The sequence below is a fragment of the Myxocyprinus asiaticus genome, chromosome 22 (genome assembly GCF_019703515.2).
Source record: "Myxocyprinus asiaticus isolate MX2 ecotype Aquarium Trade chromosome 22, UBuf_Myxa_2, whole genome shotgun sequence".
Lineage (NCBI taxonomy): Eukaryota > Metazoa > Chordata > Actinopteri > Cypriniformes > Catostomidae > Myxocyprinus > Myxocyprinus asiaticus.
In genome coordinates, this window is record NC_059365.1 from 14,279,606 (window position 1) to 14,302,921 (window position 23,316).

At 36.5% G+C, this 23,316-nt stretch overlaps 1 protein-coding gene across 2 annotated transcripts; it reads right to left on the reverse strand.

Annotated features, from left to right (window-relative positions):
• Nucleotides 1–1,267: 1,267 nt before the first annotated feature.
• On the reverse strand, nucleotides 1,268–21,363 carry LOC127413216 (transforming growth factor-beta-induced protein ig-h3-like). Of its 2 annotated transcripts, XM_051650156.1 has the most exons (19): nucleotides 21,212–21,363; nucleotides 20,925–21,037; nucleotides 14,686–14,836; nucleotides 14,330–14,428; nucleotides 9,852–9,916; nucleotides 9,576–9,733; nucleotides 9,248–9,412; nucleotides 8,885–9,031; nucleotides 8,635–8,776; nucleotides 7,188–7,400; nucleotides 6,955–7,092; nucleotides 6,721–6,866; nucleotides 6,117–6,253; nucleotides 5,237–5,367; nucleotides 4,947–5,071; nucleotides 3,058–3,160; nucleotides 2,911–2,975; nucleotides 2,708–2,732; nucleotides 1,268–2,553 (listed from the first exon to the last, which is right to left on the reverse strand). In XM_051650156.1, the coding sequence occupies exons 2-19, from the start codon at nucleotides 21,010–21,012 to the stop codon at nucleotides 2,492–2,494; spliced, it is 2,160 nt and encodes a 719-aa protein (XP_051506116.1). In that variant the 5' UTR covers nucleotides 21,013–21,037; nucleotides 21,212–21,363; the 3' UTR covers nucleotides 1,268–2,491. The 2 variants fall into 2 exon arrangements, with proteins under 2 accessions (XP_051506116.1, XP_051506117.1); XM_051650157.1 differs by lacking the exons at nucleotides 20,925–21,037; nucleotides 21,212–21,363 and adding an exon at nucleotides 17,015–17,086.
• Between the last annotated feature and the right edge of the window lie 1,953 nt (nucleotides 21,364–23,316).

The following is a 23,316-nucleotide window of genomic DNA, read 5'->3' on the forward strand; positions in this document are numbered from 1 at the left end:
TCTGCCTGCTTTGATACTTAATGAAGCCAGACAAAGTATCTTTAAATGTCTCCTAAAGATAATAAATACAAGTGCATCAGTCTAATGATTCTTTAACTTTGTAGATAAAAAAATATTCTCTGTTTCATAGAGGAGGGCATTCTCAATTTCTTCTAGCACATTTACCTTTGGTTGCTACATAATGTATCCTGTAATAACTAGACTAACAGATTGTGTTTGGCAGTCTGTCAGCAGGCTCCAGTAGTACTTTTTAACCTCACTGCCCTCTGCAACACAAAATAGTCTGCCAGTGTCTCGCTCTAGTCTGGGAGCAAAACACTGTTGGAATGTTTCATTCAGTCTTCCTTTTGGACTGCCAGCTGAGAGAAGGGTACTGTGCACATATGTTTTCTACTGTGGCATCTTGAGACATCCCATCCCCCGGGACTGCTGTAGGATACAGAAGCTCTATTTACCATCCTCAACTGTTTCCACAGTGTAACTGCGGTAATATAACGAGCAAAGTAAAATGAAATGACAGGTTTAAGCAACAGGCATCTTTCCATGTAAATTCATTACGGAAGCTCTTAATAGCAGGCCCATTTTTAGAGCATCAGTGGTTCTCATCTTGCAGATCACAACCCAAAAATGGGTCATTGATCTGTTCAAAGGGTCACAGGTGTCTGGGGAAAAAAATGCTTAATGCAAGTGTAACGGGAGGCAGCTGATAGATAGCTGTGCAGTGTGTAAACCTCTCTCTCCTGACCTCAAGAGGTGCGCTAGCGACTGACACTAGAGGCAGTAGCCTTTAGCCTCCTAGTTAGTGCACCCGCCTCCCACGCCGGTTCAAGTCCCGTACGGAGCAGGGTGACCAGGGCCACTTACAATGGTGCCGTGACCCGGATGGGAGTGAGGTTCAGGGGGGTGAGTGTAATGGGAGCCAGCTGGTAGATAGCTGTGCAGTGTGTAAACCTCACTCTCCTGACCTCAAGAGGTGCGCTAGCAACTGACGCTAGAGCCAGTAGCCTTTAGCCTCCTTGGTAGCGCACCCGCCTCCCACGCCGGTTCGAGTTCCGTTCGGAGCAGGGTGACCAGGGCCGGTTACACAAATAATAAAATGCAACAAATATAATTTAAGATTATCTTTTGTTTTAAACCAAAACCATATTCAGTTACTGCTGGTATTTTTACGGCTATTGTTTTGATATAAAATGTGTCTTTGAGTAAGAAAGATGAACTGTAGAGAAATTATTTAATCATGAGTAATAAAGTAATTGAGCAAGCACACTTTTAAATTATCATCAGGGTGAGACTTTTAATTGCCACACATTAATGACCACATTATGACAATCCACCACACTGCAACATCAGCAAACTATGTTCAAGGGCACTAATTAGTTATACACTACCGTTCAAAAGTTTTGAAACACTTATTCTTTATTATATTTTTTTTTTCCTTCACATTTTAGAATAATAGTAAAGTCATCAAAACTATGGAATAACATAAATGGAACTATGGGAATTATGTTGTGACCAAACAAAATCCAAAATAAATCAAAACTGTGTATTTTAGCATCTTCAAAGTAGTCACCCTTTGCCTAGAATTTGCAGACATGTACTCTTGACATTTTCTCAACCAACTTCTTGATGTATCACCCTGGGATGATTTTTAAACAGTATTAAAGGAGTTCCCATCTATGTTGGGCACTTATTGGCTGCTTTTCTTTATTATTTGGTCCAAGTCATCAATTTCAAAAAAGTTTTTTTTAAATTAAATTTTAGTTTTATAATGAAATAAATCAATATGGTGGCACAATTATATTTTTGTCTACAAAACTAATTTCAAACATTTAAGCATACGCCTTCAGATCAAAAGATTTTTAAGATCATGAGAAACATTTCAGTCAAGTGTTTCAAAACTTTTGATCAGTAGTGTATGTACACTATAATTCTGTGTCAAAAATATGGCCATTTTATTATGAAATGTGCAGATCGGGATCTTTGGTTTCACACAAATGTTTTGGTACAGTATGTAAAAAAAGTCATTTTTGACCAACGGAACTGAAGACATAAACTTGATCTGCATTTGTTATGTGGCCAAATAGCATTTTTTCCAGCTTAAACCATGCAAAACATGCTACAGGTATATCAAATAAAAAATAAAAATAAAAAAAAATGTAAAGCAAAAAATGTAACAAAAAAACCCCCAAAACGTTAATGCACTGTTAATTCCAAAACCTTGTCGAATGAGTATTCCAAAAATATGAAGTGCCATAAAAAACTGCTGTCATTATTCCAAATGTAGGCCTTTGTCATTTGAAAAAGCTGCAAACTTCTGCAAAATTCTGAAATGTTTATTGGTTCCATCTTGAGCATTAATTTTTTTACTGGATTTCCTTAGTCTTCTAATTATTTCTCCACTGCTCAAAATAAGATAATGAACTGTATGTTTTCATCCTCTTAAAGTGGTGGAGCGCAAAATGAACTACAGTTTTACTCCACAGAACTACATTTACTGGATTCGAGACATTGTTCTGCTGCTCTGACTTCTCAGAACCTTCTGAAATAGATCATCTGTAATGTGGAAAAAAAATATTTTGATTTAGGCCTCATTTTTTTAACAGTTAAATGCATTCTTTTTTAATTAAAAGCAAACGATAAAACTAAATATTAGAGACTTTTTTTTCCTTTTTTTTTTTTTTTTTTGCTTTTAATGAACAATACGTACCATTTTTCATAATCTCAGAGCCAGCCTAGGATAGAAACAGAAGTTATACTTTGTTTAGTTATACTGTGTTTGACAATTCAAATGCATAAAATAAACAATAAATAATATGAACGAAGAAACAAACAAAATAGCAATATAAAGGCAAGCTAAATTAAATCTTAGCATTGATCTGTCAGGAAAAAGTTGTCTTTCACATTACTAACCCTAACAGCAGAGGTGCGCCTGATTGTCAAAGACCCTTCAGCCTGGTCACTCACAGTTTTAGGAGCTAAAAAGAAAAAATCACACTGTTATGAAGCTCTAAAATAATCCATTGTTATTGGCAAAATGTGAAGAAAAATTGGGCTTACGCAGCGGCTTTATGATGACATCAACAGCATGTACAACTCCATTAGTGGCCATCATATCACCCTCGACGACAGGCACCCTGTTCACGAAAATGGTGGAGTTGCGCTGAAAGTGGGGCAAAAAATAAAAACTTAAGAATTCAGTTGAAGCCGGTTCAAGGGCATATAAATATACTAAAATATCAGCCTGATCTAATGAAAATTACATTTTTGCAAAATAATATAACATGGTTCATTACATGTCTCGCAGCAGCTTTGAGATAAAATGTCCACTCTGTGGCACTGTGAGTTAAATGCTCTCCCAATGAGATGAGGTTTTATAGGTTAATGCTCTGTTTAGGTTTAAATCAACCAAACCTACTTCCCTAACCTAAACCCTAGAGCTACCTGACAGTGTCATTAAAAGCAAATGAGAGATGCAAAACAGATGAGATTTTTTTGGGGTTAATGCTCAATGGCATTTTAAATGAACAAAACCGACCTCCCTACCCTAAACCTTAAACCTAAACCTGACTGATAGTGTCATAAAAGCAAACATGACATTTTGTGGTGATTCTATGATACTTACGAATCATGTGCTCTTCAGGAGTCGCATCCCGGCCCTTTGCATTGCAAGTGCTTCGCTGAATCAGTTAAGCTACCCTTGCAATTTGATTGCACTCAAACAAGCTTGTAAATGTAGTTGGTAATGTAATGCAAACATTCAAATGTATTGCCTTGTAAGTCAGACACTACAGTTAAAGTCTTTTGATATCCTAGGATAGCACTGTTTTAGATCAGGGTGAAAAGTAAGAGTTTATAAAATGATAATCTGTAATTTTTCTTTGATTTGTGTGAAAGTGAAAACAAGCCATCTTTGTTGTAACGGCTCTGGTGTTTATTTCACCAGGAAACTGCCACGATAAGTTCTATGAGCCACGTAAAAATTATTTTGCAAAAATGTAGGTATAGTAATGTGATTCTATAAGGCCAGGTAGCAAAATACACTCACTAAGCACTTTATTAGGAACACCTGTACAACTACTTATTCATGCGATGATTTAATCAGCCAATTGTGTGGCAGCAGTGTAATACATAAAATAATGCAGATACGGGTCAACAGCTTCAGTTCATGTTCATATCAACCATCAAAATGGGGAAAAAATGTGATCTCAGTGATTTCGACAGTGGCATGATCAGTAACTGCTGATCTACTGGGATTTTCATGCGCAACAGTCCTTAGAGATTACTCAGAATGGTGCCAAAAACAAAAACATCCAGTGAGCGGCAGTTCTATGGACGAAACGCCTTGTTGATGAGAGAGGTCAACAGAGAATGGCCAGACTGGTTTGAGCTGACAGAAAGGCTAAGGTAACTCAGATAACCACTCTGTACAATTGAAGTGAGCAGAATAGCATCTCAGAATGCACAACACATCGAACCTTGAGGCGGATGGGCTAGAACAGCAGAAGACCACGTCGGGCAGTTTATTAAGATCATGGATTCCTTAATAAAGTGCTCAATGAGTGTATATTGAACTCCTATTGGGCATATACCTCTAAAATGTAGATCTAGAAGCTATGCAGTCTCGCGCTGCACATAATTTTAACATTTTCTTTTTCGCTTATTTTATTATCAATTATGCTTTTCACTTATAAGCTGACGTTTTCTATTTTCTGCATTGATTTAGAAGAAAATGTGCAACATTTTGTAGAATTAAATTAAACATGCTAAAATACAGTATGTTAAACACCACTAACATTATTACACATTTATTACTGATAAACTAAAAAGTATTATCAAATTAGCCAAAATGCTAAATTAATGAAAATGCAATGGATGGGGATGAGGGGCGTTCAAAATTGTGTGGGCCTGTTAATAAAACAAGATTGATGCCAGAGTTGAGTTCTGACCATGCCTAACTCCAGTTTCTCTCCTGCAAGGGGCTTGATCCTGGTATGTGAAGTAACTGCACCGCTGACCAGAAACTCGTCACCAATGTGGTATTTCAGAACACTGGCCAGCTCCTTAGGATCTCCTATGTACATTGCAGCGATACAACAGATGTAAGCATATGTTGCACATTCTGGAACGCTTGTTTACAGCATCCAGTTTACACGATTCCTATAGCAACAAATTCAACCAGTTTGAGCCTAATCATGCATTTATGGTGACAGAGGAGAAAAGACTTGAAAAACAGTACTCATGAGTTTGGTGCGGTCGGCGGTGGGCATTGCACTGAAAGCATCATTAGTGGGAGCAAAGAAGGTGTAGGTTCCTTTTTTGTTCAAGAGCTCTGTCAGGCCTGCTCTCTGAATGGCGCCAACCAAGGTGCTGTATAGATGAAAGTTCATTACAGTAATGCACGTTATTAGGGGTATATCCTCAGGCTATAAAAGGCAGTTGGACTAAAGGTTAAATTCCACGAAGATTATAATGTATCTGATGAACTCTCAGCCTCAAGTTAGAACATGTGAGTGCACAATCATTATGAAATAAAATGTTTTGAGAGACTGAGGTCTTTGAATGTGGGTGAGAAACAAAGCAGCTGCAAATTCCCTTTCAATACGTCTGTGAAAACTATTACACCCTTTTTGGTGGGAATTTTTCTTCTAGGTTTTTTATGGGGAATTTTGGGTAAAGCACAACCAATGGGAATTACAGAATATTCTTTTATACTCTGTACTGTCTCATTCCCTCAAGATCGTCTAAACGATTTAATCGTTTCAAACCCGTATGACTTTCTCTCTTGAATTTTTTTAAGAACATCCTGCCCACACCTTTCCATATAATGAAAGTGAATAGGGTTTGGGTCTGTGAAGCTCTAAAATCACTAAAATGCATCATGAAAGCGTAACAAAGTAGTCCATACATTATTCAAATATATTCTATATTTAATAATATTCTGTCTATATATTCTGTCACTATATTCAAAGTCTTCTAAATCCATTTGATAGCATTGTGTGAGTAACACACCAAAACTGATTCCGTTATTTACCGATAGGTTGTATGGACTTATACACATTTATGATGCATTTATGTTTTTGTTTTTTTGTCATTTGACTAAGCTTATTTCTTCTCACCTGAACCGATTATCTGCCTTCAGGACATCCATAACAGTTCCCATGGGGGGCGTCAGAAGCTTATCAACGATGAACATTGTTGCAAAGCGTCCATTTTTGTCATGGGCAGCAATACAGGCATTTTCAATGCACAGGTTCTGCAAAGTCCAGGCAAATGAAATGGTTAAGGTAACTGGTTGTACAGATCAGCACAATTTTTTCAAGAGTCTTTTCTCACAAGACTGATGGTGCATAAAGTGGGCTGTGGAAAAAGGTAAAGTGATCCAAAGGAGATGTTTCCGGTGGTCTGTGAATTCCATTACAAAGCAGAAATGTGAGAGCATAGAAAGAACTATACCAACCTCACTGCCAGCTATAACATGGTTGGAAATAAAAATGTGACTGTTATGTGTGTTTGATAGATTGGAATGGAAAATTAGGAGTCTCATGACGCAAGATCTAGACAACAGTGATTTATAGCCCTTACCATTGTCATGAAAATGAAACTTATATTCTATTGTTAAAGGATTTTGTTTGGTACAGATAGCAATGTTTTATTTAGGAATGGCTGCTGGGTTTATCAGTTTCTGTTTAACTTTTCCCAGATGCATATTTGAAGACTGACATTTCTGTACACAAACACTCTAAGTTTCAATCCACCAAGTGTCTCCAACTCCTGTCCATGGTAAAGGCTTTTGGAGGAAAGCTTTCCCTTCAGAATGTGGTTCCTTAGCAGTTTCTTCATTTCAGTTGTCATGGTCATGCTCTTATCTGCAGACAAACAAAACAATAGAAGAATAAGGATCTTAATTCAGCACAAACCTCAATTGCTAGAGTAATGGAAATGAAGAGACCCAACCTTTGAAAGCATCATTTAGGGGGCCTAACAAAGTCACAGCCTCAGAACCAGTGAGATGATCCCTGAGACCAGCATCAATAAAAAGTTTTGTGGCTGTAGTAACAACTGATCCCTCTGCAAGCTCCAGGAGGGTCTTGGCTAAAAGACAAAAAAGTACATTAAAGCATTAAGCATGGCATAGATCAAATATTGTTAATTGTCCATTTTGACAATATGTCTTTTGAAGACTGCACCTGAGTCAGGGATGAGAAGTTCATTGATGAAGTGAACAACTCCATTGGTTCCAAGTTTATCTTTTTCCTTGATGATTGCTTTACCATTGATGGTCATTTCTTCACCATCACAGCCAACTTCCAGCACGGTGCCCTGTAAGGTCTCCAGAGGTGTTCCGGCCACAATGGACTCAGAGCAGTGCAGGTTCTTAAGAATGTGGTAATTCAGCAGATCTAATGTGGATTTGGTAAGTGCAATTATAATCAGAACTCAATACACAACATCAGTACAACTTTACTATTGAGAAAGATGAAGCATAACAACTATTGTGGAAGTATATGAGTATACAAATAAGCATATACAGTACTGTGCAAAAGTCTTTCACAAATGTTTCACAAAAACATTTGTCTTAAGATGGTTATTTATATCTTCAGCTATAGTGTGAAAATATAAATTTTGGACTCCCAAACATTCCTTTTGCAAATAGAATAGAACAGAAGAACAGGAAGCCCTGCAACAAATGGTGTGGCCCCCACAGAGCCCCCCACTGAACATAGAGTCAGTCTGGGATTACATGAAGAAACAGAAGCAACTGAGACAGCCTTAACAGATAGAAGAACTGTGGTGAATTCTCCAAGAAGCTTGGAACATCCTATCTGCCAACAACCAAGAAAAACGGTGTCCAAGTGTATCTAGTAGAATTGGTGCTGTTTAAAAATGGCTGTTTTAAAATGTTTTTTTTTTTTAATGTAAACATGCGCTACACAGACATTTTTGACCGTTGGGCCACATCTAGTTGTTTTTTCGGCACCTTGACTCAGTTTCAAATTAAAAGAACTAGAACGTTTAAAAACGCGTCTCGAAACACCTGTTCTATTCGTTGTGCTGCATTTAACTTTTTTGAGAAGGATATAGCTGCAGGCAGGGCTCCAAAAAGTGGTGAAAGCCCCTAACCTATCCCTTTCCCTAACCCTAACTGTGAGTGGAAGTGAGCCCCTTTTGGAGTTGGCGCAACCCCCTTTTGGAGTAACCTCGCCCCTTCTGGAATAACGCTGCCCTTTATTGGAGACTTCACCCCCATTTGGAGATCTCTAGCATGCAGCTATACCTACTTGGCTTTTTTTTAGTGCAGGAACATTTTCGGTCTGAATGTCCCCAGGAATAGTTCGCCCAAAAATGATAATTCTCTCAAAAAAATCTTTGTGTTCTGTAGAAGAAAGTCATACGAGTTTGAAACGGCACGAGGGTGAGTAAATGATGAAAGAATTATCATTTTGGGGTGAACTTTTCCTTTATTGCTCATTCTTAGCACCATTTTAGTATTTAACACAGACTTTTCATGGTGCAATATATTTCTGATGGATAATTCCAAGTCCTGCCCAGTAATCTTTTCTGTTTCCGTTCTGTTTCACAGAAGTAAAACTAGTTGCAAAAAGCGTTTTGTTTTTACTTTATGAGCAAAGGTACCTTTAAGAGCAACAGGGTCTCCCAAAATTCTGTTCAGTGTTTCTGGAGGAATCTTCTCAAAGGCTTCATTGGTTGGAGCAAAGATTGTGTAGGAGCCCTCATTCTCCAACATAGTGGTAAGACCAGCAGCAGCTACTGCAGTCTAAATCAGAAGGGAAGAAGTACTTTGGTACTTTGTACCATACATGGAGAATAAAAGTTTAAAAGCCTATTAAACCAACAATTCCCCCAGCACAGAAAAGAGATCTACCCGTAGAGTTTCCAGGTCATCATTAGTGTCAATAAAAGAGTTGACGTTGTTTGTAATGGCAGTGATTACTCTGTCAACGACATGCACGATACCATTGGTAGCATGCTGGTCTGTTTTCACCAGCCTTGCACAATTCACTGTCACAATCTGAAACAAAACATATGGTTTGATGACGTACAGCCAATTAGGAAACAAATCGTTTGCTTCACAAATCATCTGGAACAAACACTAGACAACACAATACTCCTAACTTAACACAGATAAATTAAACAACATATTTCAGTGGGAAAACCTAAACAAAGGCTGACAGTTCTTGTGTCTTGTTGATTAACACAGCAAACTGATGGACCAAAGTTTACTTACTCCATTAGAATAATGGTGGATATGAACATCAAAGTCTTGATACATGGAGGGAAAGGCAGCGCCATGCTTAAGGTCATCAGAAGTCAATCGTTTGTTGATCATGTGGTAGTGCAGAGCATTGAGGAGTTCAATGTTGACATTGCTCACCAGGGCATCCAGAATTTCCTACATAACATTTTAAACATTGAACTTTATCACATTGAGCTCATTTGGTAAAGGAAATGGAAATGCACAATGTTTTTTTTTTTTAAACTTGTCTGAGAATTATGAAAAACTCTCTTTATTTGTTCTGCATGATCTTTTGTGAGATGAATTGGTGGGAACTCACAGCAGGCAGTGCAGCCCAAGCCTCATTGCTGGGGGCAAAGAATGTGAAGCTGCCAGGTCCTTCAATCTCCTCCTGTAAATTAGCTCTCTCTGAGTACATCTTAGTAGTAGTGGCTCCAACCATACCCAGGGTTTTATAGATGTTCACCAAAGGTAAAGCTTTGGAAAAAAGTTCGGTTTTGGAATATGTTTTACTAGTATTTGACAAACCTTTAATCACATCATTAAATGTCAGCTACATTCTTACATTTATAGAGTAGAGCTCAATTGTTCCTACCTGCTGGACAACCCTTTTCTCCAATAACCTTCTCATAGCCAGGGCAGCACTCGTAGCTGATCACCCTATAAAAAAATAAAATTAAAATAAAAAGATTTTAAAGGGATAATTAATCATTTACACTTCCTAAACATGTTGTTCCAAACTCATATTACTTTTTTCTTTCGTGGAACACAAAAGGAGATGTTCGGCGGAATATTTGCTTCAGTCACTCTTCACTTCCATTATAAAGAAAAAAGATGAAATGAAAGTGAATGGTGACTGAGGCTAACGTTCTACCTCACATCTCCTGTTGTGTTCCATGGAAGAAACAATGTCATATAGGTATGGAACAACATGAGGATTACATACTTTTTGTTTTTGGTGAACTATTTCTTTAAGACTGAACAATATAAATAAACCCATTGCTTTCACTGTATGCTTCATTTTGTTCTACAGACGATTCTGTGAAGATCCCATCGGAAATGGGAGTTCTTCAGGAACATTTGCTGAAAATCAGGTCTATATTTATTTCTTTATTACTGTAATGTGGGCTGCAGTGGGAACAACACACATCTCACTGCCTTTAATGTGCATTGCTTAAACTATACTGTACTTCTTCATTTTATTTCTTGCCAGGTATTTCCATTATAAATAGGGTATGCGCTTGAGTTGCTCTTTGAGGGTCATAAAATCTAATTTCCTTTGGCAGCAGAGGAATCCAGAGACACAGTATACTGGCCAGAGGAAACTCCTGAGAGGGAACTCTAAGACCAGTTGTCCTGCCAATATAAACAATGGGAAATTCCAAGGAACCACCAAGCAAAGGTGAAATAATTGGGATACTGGAGATTGACACATAGCTTTTACTTGGACGTTTCATTTTTGTTATACATTATAATATAGGCTATTATTTTTTGGCAGGTACAACTCGCTACTAACAAAAAGTAAGGCAAAAGTCTCTTATCTGTTTTTTGTTGTTGTTTAAAGAAAGAAACAGTTTAAAAAAAATGCCACACAAAAATATGAATGTGTAACTAAAGTGCTTACAAAAGAGAAATGTACTGGACCCACTTTATATTAGGTGTCTTTAACTACTATGCACTTAAGCATTTGATACAATGTAATTATTATGTACATACGTGTTGTTACATAGTACTTACATTTAAAGTACCTGCATTTAATTTCATCTGTAGTTACACTGTTAACCATATCCCTAAACATAACCCTAACCCTTACCCTAAACCCCAACCCCTAACCCTAAACCTACCTGTACAGTACCTCAACCCAAGTAGTAGCAAACATGAATCTTGTGAGAATTTTGCCAAAGAACATGCAATTACACAATAAATACATTGTGATTTAGGAATATTAATGTTATATGTAGTTCAATATAAAGTGGGACCAAATAAACTATACATACTGTATACAATATATTCCATGATATGTGCTTTTAGATGTTAGACAATTCCTTTTTTTTAAGGTCATTCATATACATATTCCAACAAATCTGCATTTTAGTTTGAGCACCCCACAGCATCTTACAATGTGAAAGAAAATCTAGGAGGTAAATCTAAACAAAGACAACAATCCTGACATTTAGGGATGGGGTATAGACTTGTAAAACACATGAAACTTGAAGCAGACTGAACTGATTATCAAAACAGATGGTAACTTAACTCCTGTTTATACTCTGCCAACATAAACAAAGATGGTAGCCATGGATTTCTGACAAAATAAACAGCTAAGCAGCATAATTTATGTATTGTGCACACTGGACTTTCAAGTGGTGTGGTAAGATGTCCTCAAGAGGTATTGTGAAAGTTGTATTAACCGACACTATGATAAAAACGTATTCATAATTTAGCGTCTTCAGAAAACTCACTTCACAAAATATACAGGATGTCAAAAAAGGCATCATAATTCCTGTGAAGACATTTACATATAATTTCTTAAACAGGAAATAAATTCACCAACAGAAGAGAGCATTCATCTCCACTGACAATTTAATAATAACTAGGGAGTTATTGGTCTCTCCTTAAGTGACCTGGAAACACCCTGTTCCACTGCACTGACCTTTATGAACCAACCATACAAAGAGTGCAACTGTTCCCACAAAATTCCTCCGACCCCAAACTTTGAAACCCCAAAGAAAATTTCTGTAAATCAAGACAACTTCAATCTGATAGAAACCAAACTTGTGATTTCACGAGTAAGTTACATCCATACACTGATTTTTTCCTGCAGACATTGGACAAATGGAAAACTCCTTGGTAACTGGTGAATGATTTGTGTGTGTTTGGGGATATTAGACCCTCAACTAGGACTCCTGATTGAAGTAATTTCCCAAAAACATCCAAGCACCCAGTGCAACACTCACTTCCTACTTGCTTTCTTGAAAATTGCTATGAAAGAAACACTGTTTAAAAATTGAAAGATGAATAAAACAAGTTCTTCTCTGTTTCAAGATATTGCTTTACTCTACACTTTCAATATAGATCTCATTCCTGATTAGTTTCCCAAATGACACCTTTATAGCATTTGAAAACTGAACCAAGAAAATGTTTTCATTCAAAACATACTGTATGTTCAATACATTAAGTAGATGAATAAATCAAAAATGACAAATAATGTACAACCTAACTCCTAAAAAATAGAAATCCAATATTTATATACGTCTTTATTTATATCTGCTTTATCTATGCTTACACCCTTACAATTACAAAATCAGAAAAAGGCTTCTCTTAACACTGATTACTGGGTGTACTGTATATATGCCTGAAACCTAGCGTAGTAAACGCAATGTGTAATACTAACATAGAACCAGATCAGCATAGCATTATCCACTAATCGTCAACACAGGATGTAGCTTTTCAAATGGAGTTATTTAAAATCTTCTGCACATTAAACACTCCTTTAAACACCTTTGATGTTGCTTAGCTTGGTCTACCAACCTGCCTACCTGGACACCTTATGTAAGCAACCTAAATCTGTAAAAAAAACATTTTTTTAAACATTTGTCTGTTTTTGACACAACCATTTCTCAGAACCATTCTAGACACAATTCCAGATTCCAGACTGCAGACTCTATCATTATACACCATGACCATCTTTGACCTCCGAGATATCAGATTCCTTGTAAAGGGACTTAAACATCTATTCTATTCTATTCTATTCTGTTCTGTTATATTTTTAATATGCAGGGAAGATTATAAGTAATTATAAGTAAGGTTGATTTCCTCCAAAAGAGTGAACACATTGTGGCTCTGTGCAACTATCAAAACATTGTTCTGTTTGTTTCAGCATCCTGACCAGCCTGACAAAAACAACATTGGCTCAACCAGTGGTGCAGGACCATCTGTTTTGGCCGTCAAATGGAAGACGGGGAAGTGTTAAGGATATTTTTGCAGTTCTGTTTGGTGATACTGGTGGTGCTTAAATCATACACTTAGCCTTCTATAAATATTTGGTTTATTACCATTTTACAATCTCTTTGGGGTTTATAGTCCCAAAATGGCAACTTCACAAATCCCGTTTTTCAATCTGTGATTTATATTAATTATAACCATAAAAGTTTCATTTGAATCCCATATTCTAAATCCTGAACATGCGGTTCCTCCTCAACTTATTTGTCCATGGAATGTTCAAGTAACCATTGGAATTTTTTTCCCCTTGTGGGAGCATTAAGTGTATGTCAGTCAAAAAGCACCTCTATACAATTTGTCATTGTGTTTCCCAGGCGCATTGGAGAACTTTCAATCAGAAAGGCAATCAGATTTGTCAGCCTACCATTAATGCACTGCTCAGGATGTTAGGCAATTTAACCCCACGAAGACTGAAGGCAATTACAAAGAGACATATGGTAGCCATTACTACACAATGTTCTTCTATATCTACTGTCAAGTTGAACTCAAATACCTTTTTAGCTGTTGTATTACATAGCTGTTGAAGAAAAGCAGTCTTTATAATAAATGTCCAAAAGTTTCAAATTTGTTATTGAAACTAAAATATCACTATCCAGGTGCACAGATTGCAGATAAACTAGTTTGCAAGGCAAAAGTTAGTCTTTATATGTTGTCGACTTGCATTTATAAAAGTACGGTTTTTGCCTCTGACTGCTTCATGTGTCAATTCTGTTCAATTTTGAATGCAAGTCTGTAAAACATAACTTTGCAAGCCACACAGCTGGTGGTAGCTATATAAATAAAAATGTGAAGGTTTTCTACAGTGGAAAACATGCCTAAGTTTTTAGAAACACTCTAGCTTAAGCTCATTAACACTTTAACTACACATTTTCAGCTCTCCAAAAGGCTGTTATTTCGAAAATACTTAACCGATGCCATCTACAGTGACACACCAGACATAAATAGATAGATAGATAGATAGATAGATAGATAGACAGACAGACAGACAGACAGACAGACAGATAGATAGATAGATAGACAGATAGATAGATAGCATTGAAGTTAAGAATGCATTAATGTGTCTGAATAACTCACGTTGGTTTGCCACATATTTTGCGGTGATACCATTGCTTGCAGTTGGTGAAGTACTTCTTATCCGTGCCTCGAATCTTCTGCATAGCACAAACATTTGGGCTGTAACACAAAAATCAATGTAAACATCCACATTTTAATGTCCCATAAATTCACATTTTTGGACTTACTGCATTCTGCATGACTAAAGAAAAAGTAAAACTTTTCAGTGAGGGTTCATGTTTGTAAAATACAATCAAATAAGCTCAAATAATCAGGGAGAACTGCATACAATTTAGCAGAAAATTTATGTTTATGCTCCAATCCCAGAAAATTAAAAAAGAATGAATGACCCAAGTGTAGGAATCAATAGTCCTTACCCATGAGGTCTTCCTCTTATTCTGCTGTGCTGAAGAACGGCTTGGTACGGGGATTTCGTGGCGAAAACTGTCGTGATTAAAGTGATGGCCAGAGCAAACAAAGTTGAGCGTTTCATCTCGAGCCCCTCCAAGCACACTCCACACACCGGGGCTGCATGCAGCAAAGCCTGGGTTAAATACTGAGCAGATCCCTTTTGGTCTGGGAGGGGCTTGGGAGGGCCAGCAACATGACACTTTGGTGAATAAAGATCATAAAAGTAGCTGTTTATACCCTGATAAACCACTGATGCATGCTATTGGATTATAACCCTCAATAGAATGGCTCATTGTAAAAACATTTGGTAACACTTTAGACCAGAGATTATTTAGCAGAGATGGGCCACTTCTATTAAAATGAATGGGAGAAATTGGAATGCCCAACCAAGAAGATCCAGCACCCAACTTTCAACGGATGTAGAAAGGAAGTCCCACCTTACAGTTAAAAGAGCCAATCACCTTTTAGATACAGACATCACCTGTCAATCAACTCTAGAGCATGTATGTGTATTAGCTATACAAGCGAGGAAAATTTAGTTTTTAGCATAATATGAGGTAAAGAATCACAATTTATGATACCAGTATTGTCAGATTTAATTGCTGATTTGAAATATGGTCTTTCTCCATTCAAGTAGATGGGAGCTGCACTGACATGACTGGAAATAGCCCCCAGAGAGCGTTCCAAAGATGGCCGACAGTGGACTGACTTGCTAGAAAGACTTTGTTTTGACCTACATTAGAGTGTCCATGTTTTACATATTACATGGTAGGCCTACTAGAAATAGCAAAAACGTGTAATTAAGGCTGTATTAAATATAGTAATGTAATACAGTAATATTACTCAGTGCTTATTTATAAGAGCTGTACAGAAACATGAAAACTGCCATGTAAAACGTGACCAAAACTTTTATTTTAAAAATGGTGTTAAAAAAAGGTTGAATGACCTGTTCTTAAAGGGATAGTTCACCCAAAAATTAAAATTCCGTCATCTAGTGCAAGCCCTTTTGACATTTAATCACGTACAAGATATGAATTATAGATATCTACATTAGAGGTAGACCAATATATCAGTTTTACCGATTAATCGTGCCAATAGTTGCAAATCATTATAGGCAAAAATCTACACCGACAGTTTTAAAGGTGAACTCAGTAACTTTTGTCTTTGTGTCACCTTGGACTTACACTGACACCTAGCGGCTTGGATGCAACATCATTTAAAATCAATTGGTTTCAGTTTCAGATGCCATTGTAGAAATGTAGTATTCACAGTCAGCCATGATTACTTTAATCAACTAAGTGAGTAGTATTCGGCTGGTCATGTGATTCTAACATGACAACCCCCATGTGTGGACCCTCTCCATGTAGACTAAAACAGCTTTTATAAGGTTACTGACATGACTGGAATCTTCATTTTAATGTGAGTGGTCATGAGTTCCTACATATATTGCAAAATTTCAATTCATGTCTTCAGGAAACTTTTTTAATGAGGAAAAAATTACTGAGTGCACCTTTAATTTTTATTTCTCCACAGGATTCTACAGTTAAAATGGCTTGGTTCTACAATGACCTCTGATGAAATACCAATCACTGAATCCTTATGGGTAGCTGTTGTATCTTTCATCACTGACCATCTTCTTCTTCTGGCTGCTCCTCTTAGAGGTTGCCACAGCAGACAATCCATGAGCCACATATTTGAATTGGCACAGGTTTTATGCTGGATGCCCTTCTTGATGCAATCCCCAGTGGCTGGGGGACTCTTACTCACATGGCAATTCTAGAATCTCCAGTTCACTTAACTTGCATGTTTTTGGACTTGTGGGGGAAACTGGAGCACATGGAGGAAACCCATGCAAAAACAGGGAGAACATGCAAACTCCACACATTTGGGCCCAGCTGAGCTGGGACTTGAACCCAGGACCTTCTTGCTATGAGACATTACTAACCACTGAGCCACTGTGCCACCCCATTTCAACATTGACCATATTCATTGATATTTTTACCCTCACTTCAATGTATATTTTGATTATATAAATCAAGTGTTCTAAACAGGGCATGCAAAGAAAAATGCTATTGCTACTATATGCAAACATGCCCCTTCAGAACATAGCCTACCCTACAGTGTCTCCAACTCCAACGTTCTCTTAACGTTAGCATTTGGTTCCTGTTTGTTTATTTTTTTGGGAACCAATTTCTAACGTTCTAGGAACATTCGCTTTAGGTTCTGTTTTTTGTAACCATAAACTAACATTCCCAGAACGTTTAAGGGACAACCTAAAGGCTCATTTATACTTACTTGGCGAAAAGGCTGACGTTTTTGTTCTGCCAAGCTGCTCGTTTGTTGAGATTTCTCCTGTTTGCACACTTCTTGACCCAAGAGAACTCGGCTGGTCGAAGAGCGTTGATGATTGGTTAAAACTATTCGTGGGTGTGGTTTACGTGACGCTTTTTATTTACAAACGTATGTGCCAGTTGAGGAGTTGTTACCTACTGTTGTTAAAATTGAATACTTTGAAGACCGACCCGAGATTGTATGGAAGTATACTTTTTTACATGATTTGAAACACAAACTCTACAAAGACAGCATGGCCACGACAAATTAGTGGAGAGAGATTTGAGTTTTTAAAAGTGAAATGGGCCGTTACAAGTTTAATAAACAAAGAAGCGGCACAGCACTAAAAGCAGCAGTCCACGGAGAGAAAACCCTACATTACTGGCTTTACTTGTGGCTGGAACACTACGTTAAACACAGTGACATCACCCTCAATGAACTCATTTTAAAACAACGTCGCGCATAGTATAAATGGCAGCTTTGTTCGTCTAGGAGAAAAAAGTTCGGCTTCTTCCAAAATATAAACCAGGCTTAATAAGTACATACTCAGAACGTCCCCTAATTGTTATTTTAGGTTTTATTTTTAAAAACCATAAACGAACCTTCCCAGAACATTGCAGGGAGGTTTTGTTGTGACAACGTAGGCTACTAGTAAAATGATACCTGATTACATTGTTACTAATGCAAATGTCCATTCCAACAGTTGCAAATGCACATTTTTTTTATATCTGTTATTTGGTTTTCACTAGTGGCAATCTGTTAATTTCAGATATCTGTAATGTGATTGTAACTAGTAAGCCTTTTATGATATTTTTCATTTCTCGTATATTTATTGAAAACTGATATTCATATCCAGATGGATCACTATTCACTTTCACTGTATGGAAAAAAGATGCAATGAAACTGAATGGTGACTGAGAGGCCGTTTGCACGACAACTTTTTCAACTAAAAACGGAAATCTTTTTGTGCGTTTTAGCTGTTCATTTACACGACAACGGCGTTTTGGGGCCTGAAAACGCAAACTTTTGAAAACGGGTTACAGAATGCAAGTTTTTGAAAACGATGCCGTCATGCGCACGCGTATTACGTGTTATATAAAGAATTATGGATTGATAGGCATCAATTTGAGATGTATAATTATCAATATGAATACAATATTGTGCAAATAACAATAATCAACAATTTATTCATTTGGAGTGTTTTGTATGGAGTGTGAACATTGTACAGTAGGCAGAACCTGCAATTTGAAAATCTTGAAATAAATGTATGGATTCAGATGGGGAAAATGTATTTGTATTTTAAATTTTATTTATTTACTTAATTTAATTTGATGTACCTTTACCCTGCAATTCATTCATTCGCCGCTTATATAGCCTATAGACAGAGATGTGATGCCATGTACCATATTCAGTGATATGTTTAGAATATGAAAACATGAGGCAGTGAAAATGCATGTTAGATCCAGTGTACACAAGACCTCTCTCTCTGTCAGAAGATATCCATATATCAGAGTTCTGTCTGATATCCAAAACCAGTCAACATCAACAGCTTTATGTTAACTTACTCTCCTACCAGCCCAAGAGTCAGCAGGGGGAATACAGAAGAGTCAGGAGATGGTAAAAATGAGCAGAGTTTATTGAATAATCTTGAGAGTTCAGTCTATAGGCATGCGCGCGAGTACTTCAAAACAACGCGCGAGACATTCAAAACTACAATGGCGGACTACAGGACTGTGTTTGTGCTGCTCAAGATTTTGAGTTTATTGACACTTCTCCAGCGAAGTGTAGATTTACTGCTACTACAACCAGCGATCGCATCTTCATTGTTTGTATTCATCGCTCTGTGGAAGAATGCTTTACATTCTTTGCTGTTTCTTTACAAAGTGACATCGCCAACTATATAAATTACAACATAATTTTATTGTTGAGTGAATTAACCCTTTAAAGTCACTATATACTATATACATCATACAAAAGAATACCTTAATTTACCATAATGCATTTGTACCCAGTAGCATTCAACACCAAATGAAATTGCAAAAAAAAAAAAAAAAAAAAAAAAAAAAAAAAATAATAATAATAATAATAATAATATATATATATATATATATATATATATATATATATATATATATATATATATATATATATATATATATCGTTTTCAAACTGTTTTGTGGAACAATCAACAATAATCTCAAAATTATATTCATATTGTAGTCAAGATCAGAATGTAACTTTGTTAAAAAGTTCAAATTTTGGACCTTCATCCTAAAACCATAGTAAAACATAAACAGAAAAGGCCATGTATGCCCACAGATTGTACACATGCAAACTAACTTACACTGTACATGCATGTGCACATAGTCACAAGCACAGACACATACAGACATACTGTATACACATGCATGTGTTTTTAGTATCTTTTATTTTTTGTTTCATCAGATTGATTTTCAGTGCTCTTTGTCATACTTCAAATGCAAACAGTCTATGCGCAAATGCACTTATGTTGTTAAATGTTTCATGTACAGTGCAGTGAATTACAAGCTCAAGGATCACCACAAATTATTCTAGTGGAGCTCAGTGATGAATTAGTCATGAGTGTCATGAAATCTTTTACAATCCTTTATACTTCAAATAAGTGTTAGCAGTTTGGTCAGTTCTGTCACATGGTAAGTAAAAAGGTCCTAAGGGAGATTGTTATTTTGTTGCTCTGTACTGACCTTGTGCCTCTCCATCAATGCCTAAAATACACTGCAGAGCAATTACCTTCCCAGCTATGTGTTGTCAGCATACTGAGCAGTACATTTATTTTATTATGTGATAAATGACTGCAATGCTTCCTGATCAACCTCAGCAAATGTCTTCCAACATGCTTCATCATATTCTTGGAACACCAAAATCCTTTCAGTCAAAAATGTCCCTTTGTCAAAATATCTGGGACAACCACTCCATTACTCTCAAAAGAATAAAGCAGTTATCAGTTTTGCTTGAGGTATGTGCATGCAACAGATTGTTTGGGACATTTTCAGGCTTTATTTTTTATATATTGCAATTCAATTTCTTTAACAGATCAATAACTCTTAACTTTCTTTCATATAGTATCTCCCCCACAGCTGCAGTTTCAAATTTTATTTGCAAATCAAATTGTCTTTTTTTTTTTTTTTTTTTTTTTTTTTACAATATGAAATCCAAAAAGCAATCCAAAAGCAAAATAAGGACTTTTTTGTCCCTGCAAATTATTGCATAATCATATTTAATTGACAAATATTTTGCATTGCATTGCTGTGTGCATTCATGCAATGCATTCATTTAAAATGTGTTTCCAATGAGCAATTGCACAATAAAGAGTTCAAGTTTCCAATCCAGTTGGATCAGATAAACTCTTGATATTTCACATACATAATACAACCTACTTCTTAAAGGCTTCTAGTGTGTACTTTACAACTTAAAGCATCTAGTGTGGATGCAGTGTAGTTTTTTACAGCCCCCATTTTGCAATCCACTATTGCAAACTAATACATGAACTAAAAAAGTCTTACAAAGAAACTGGGGCAAATACTGTAAATGAGGACAGAATTTTAATTTTTGAGTGAACTTTCCCTTTAAGTTTAGCTTTGGAGTTACAATATAAATCTAGTAGCAGTGGTTATTGACTTATCTTCATATCCTCCCCAGTGGTCTATTAGCTGTGTGGTATTTACCTGAGGTGATTCCTTCTGAGTTAAGGGATTTTCCCTTTTTGCACTGCATGTGACTTAAAGCCTTACTTTTATATTTCAACTTTGTTTTTTGAAGTTTGTTGAATAACAGCAACATCGACTTCAGTTACTTAAACCTTAATGGGGTTATTTTCCGATCTTGATTTTCTTACCTTGTATAAAGCAGCAGGGATCCAGGATACTGTACTGTATGTTGCAGTAGACCACTATAAAGTAGACGTCTGCCACGTCAATTATCATATCTTACAGCCTTGCAAACATAAAACTGTTTGGACAAAGAAAAACCACCATTTTTCAAATCTAGCTTTAGGACACTGGTCCTAAAAGCTTCAGTTCACTTTGTACTTTTCCAGATAGTAATTATACAGAAGCTTTGCTGTTAATATAATGTAATGATTCAGGTGTTTCCAATTAAATGTTTAAAATGTAAATTGCTTACCTGGTATGTCAACGAGTATGTCTCAATCGTTCCTGTATTCCAAGTTCAAAGGGAAAAATATAATTTCCATTATATAGACATTCTCTGGAGAACCATTTGAATTTGTCAAACTGACGTTTTGCCCATAAACGTGCTAATCTGTTTTCTCATACATAATAACTGTAAATCTTTCATATGTTTACACTTATGTTTTGATGTATGGAATAAAATCCAGTCTCCCTTTGATGTAAATAGATTTTCAATTCAGTGAACAACGTCTGTTTAATACACTCTATTTTCCCAGCACAAACGATAAGAAAAAAAAAAAAAAAAAAAAACTCCAAATGTCAAAGGCTAGCTACTAAAGGATATCTTCTGTAAACAAGGCTCAGCACTGATTGACAATCTAATCTGCTAACACATGCAATATATCTTATTTGTTATTTCATGTCAGAGATGAAATATGGCACATTCCCTTGCTGAGGTCTGTTTCTTCTATTACTTTTTTACGGCCATGTCCAGGAGTTGCCATGGGGCCCAGTGTTTAATGTTTAGCTCAGCTACGGTCAGGGAAGTGCACATTCCTTTGCACTTTAACCTCCAAAGGGAGAAGGAAAACCCATTTGTCCATTGAATTTTGATACCTTTTTAGCCTGTCAATGCATCTGATGCCCAGTAAGCAACAATGAATGAAAGTGGAATTTTTGCATTCCACATTAAGACATTTGATATGAATTCCTTTTTGTTTTTCAGCCTGCCTTTCTAATTTTGTGTGAACCATAAGACCACCCCTTTGAAAGACTCACATTTTTCTGTGTTTATCACACTTTAACTTTCCTTTTTGAATTATTAGTTATTTCCATTATTAATCCAATAGTCCTGTGTCTTTTAATGGATTGAAATGCCTATGCAGCATCATGTATCACTGCAGCTTTTCCATATCAAGCCTTGGGGATTAGGGAATGGGTTAACTTAAAGGGAAACAATTAAGTCTGTTTTTCCACTCTCCTTGGGGTACCAGTGGTCTCCTTAACATTACTTCCTGCCTCCACGCTCAGGTTACTGAAGCCAGAAAACAATTAAGCAAGGAAACATTGTTGACCCTGCACTGATTCCTGACATGGGACTTAACTGGCAACAGAATTGAAAAAGTTCAGAGGTACTCACCTATATTTGAGTGCAACCTCTTCTTCCATTTCCAGTGTTTTTCCTTGCCAGTCACTCAATATGGCTCAACACTAAGATGTCACATTTTTACAGTTTATTATTAAAATTGAAAAGCTGGCATTCACTTTAATGAATTAATGAATTGAGGATGGTTTAAACTGATTTCAGCTCCATCTATTAGACTGTCACCACCATCATACTGAAAATATTGTGGGGCTGACAGCTTACAGTATTGAGAAAAAACAGTATTACACATGTATTAAATGCAGTAGGCATTTTGTTCTAATATTGCTAATATGACCTACTTAAAATGAGGGAAATTATCTAAAAATTCCAAATAATTTGTGTAGTTAACATATTATGGCTGTGACTCAGAAGAAGCTAAATTACCTTACACAAAACAAAAAATTGTGACCTTGTCAAAGACAGAAATTAGGATGAAGGCAGACTTTGAAATAAAGAGAAAAAATTCGGAGTTTTTCAAAACAAATTTAAATTTAAATTTCAAGTGGAAATGCTGCTATTTTAAAAACTAATAGCAGGTAATGTTGTGGGACATGTTTTTTCCCATGTCTTAATAATCTAAAAATAAAAAGACAAAGGCATGAAATGTTAAGCAATGTTCAAGAAACGGACATGAACTCACTGCGTGACTGGATCAGGTTTGTGTAGAACAATAAATTCACATGGTTACCCCAGAACTTGAGTACAATCCATGCAATATACAACCTAAGAGGATCCTTCCGGTCCAGTCGATTAATTGCCTGAAGAAGTCAGCTGGTCAGAAATCGGATACAGTTATTCAAACAATACATTAGTTTGTGCCCCAATGTCCTCAAGCAAAAGTTATTTTATTGTGGCATATTGTCTTGGTTTGCATCATCCTGCATTGTCTGTGTTTATGTCAGTTTTGGAGAACTATGGCTCTTAATCACATCCATTATAAGTCTAAATACATC

Excerpts from the sequence above, each read along its gene's own strand:
- LOC127413216 (XM_051650156.1), bottom strand. The coding sequence starts at position 21,012 with ATGATAATTGACGTGGCAGACGTCTACTTTATAGTGGTCTACTGCAAC. Across the intron at positions 9,917-14,329 it reads AAAATATGTGGCAAACCAAC|GGTGATCAGCTACGAGTGCT; the intron begins GTGAGTTATTCA and ends ATTTTTTTATAG. Across the intron at positions 6,867-6,954 it reads CCTAAATGATGCTTTCAAAG|ATAAGAGCATGACCATGACA; the intron begins GTTGGGTCTCTT and ends GTTTGTCTGCAG.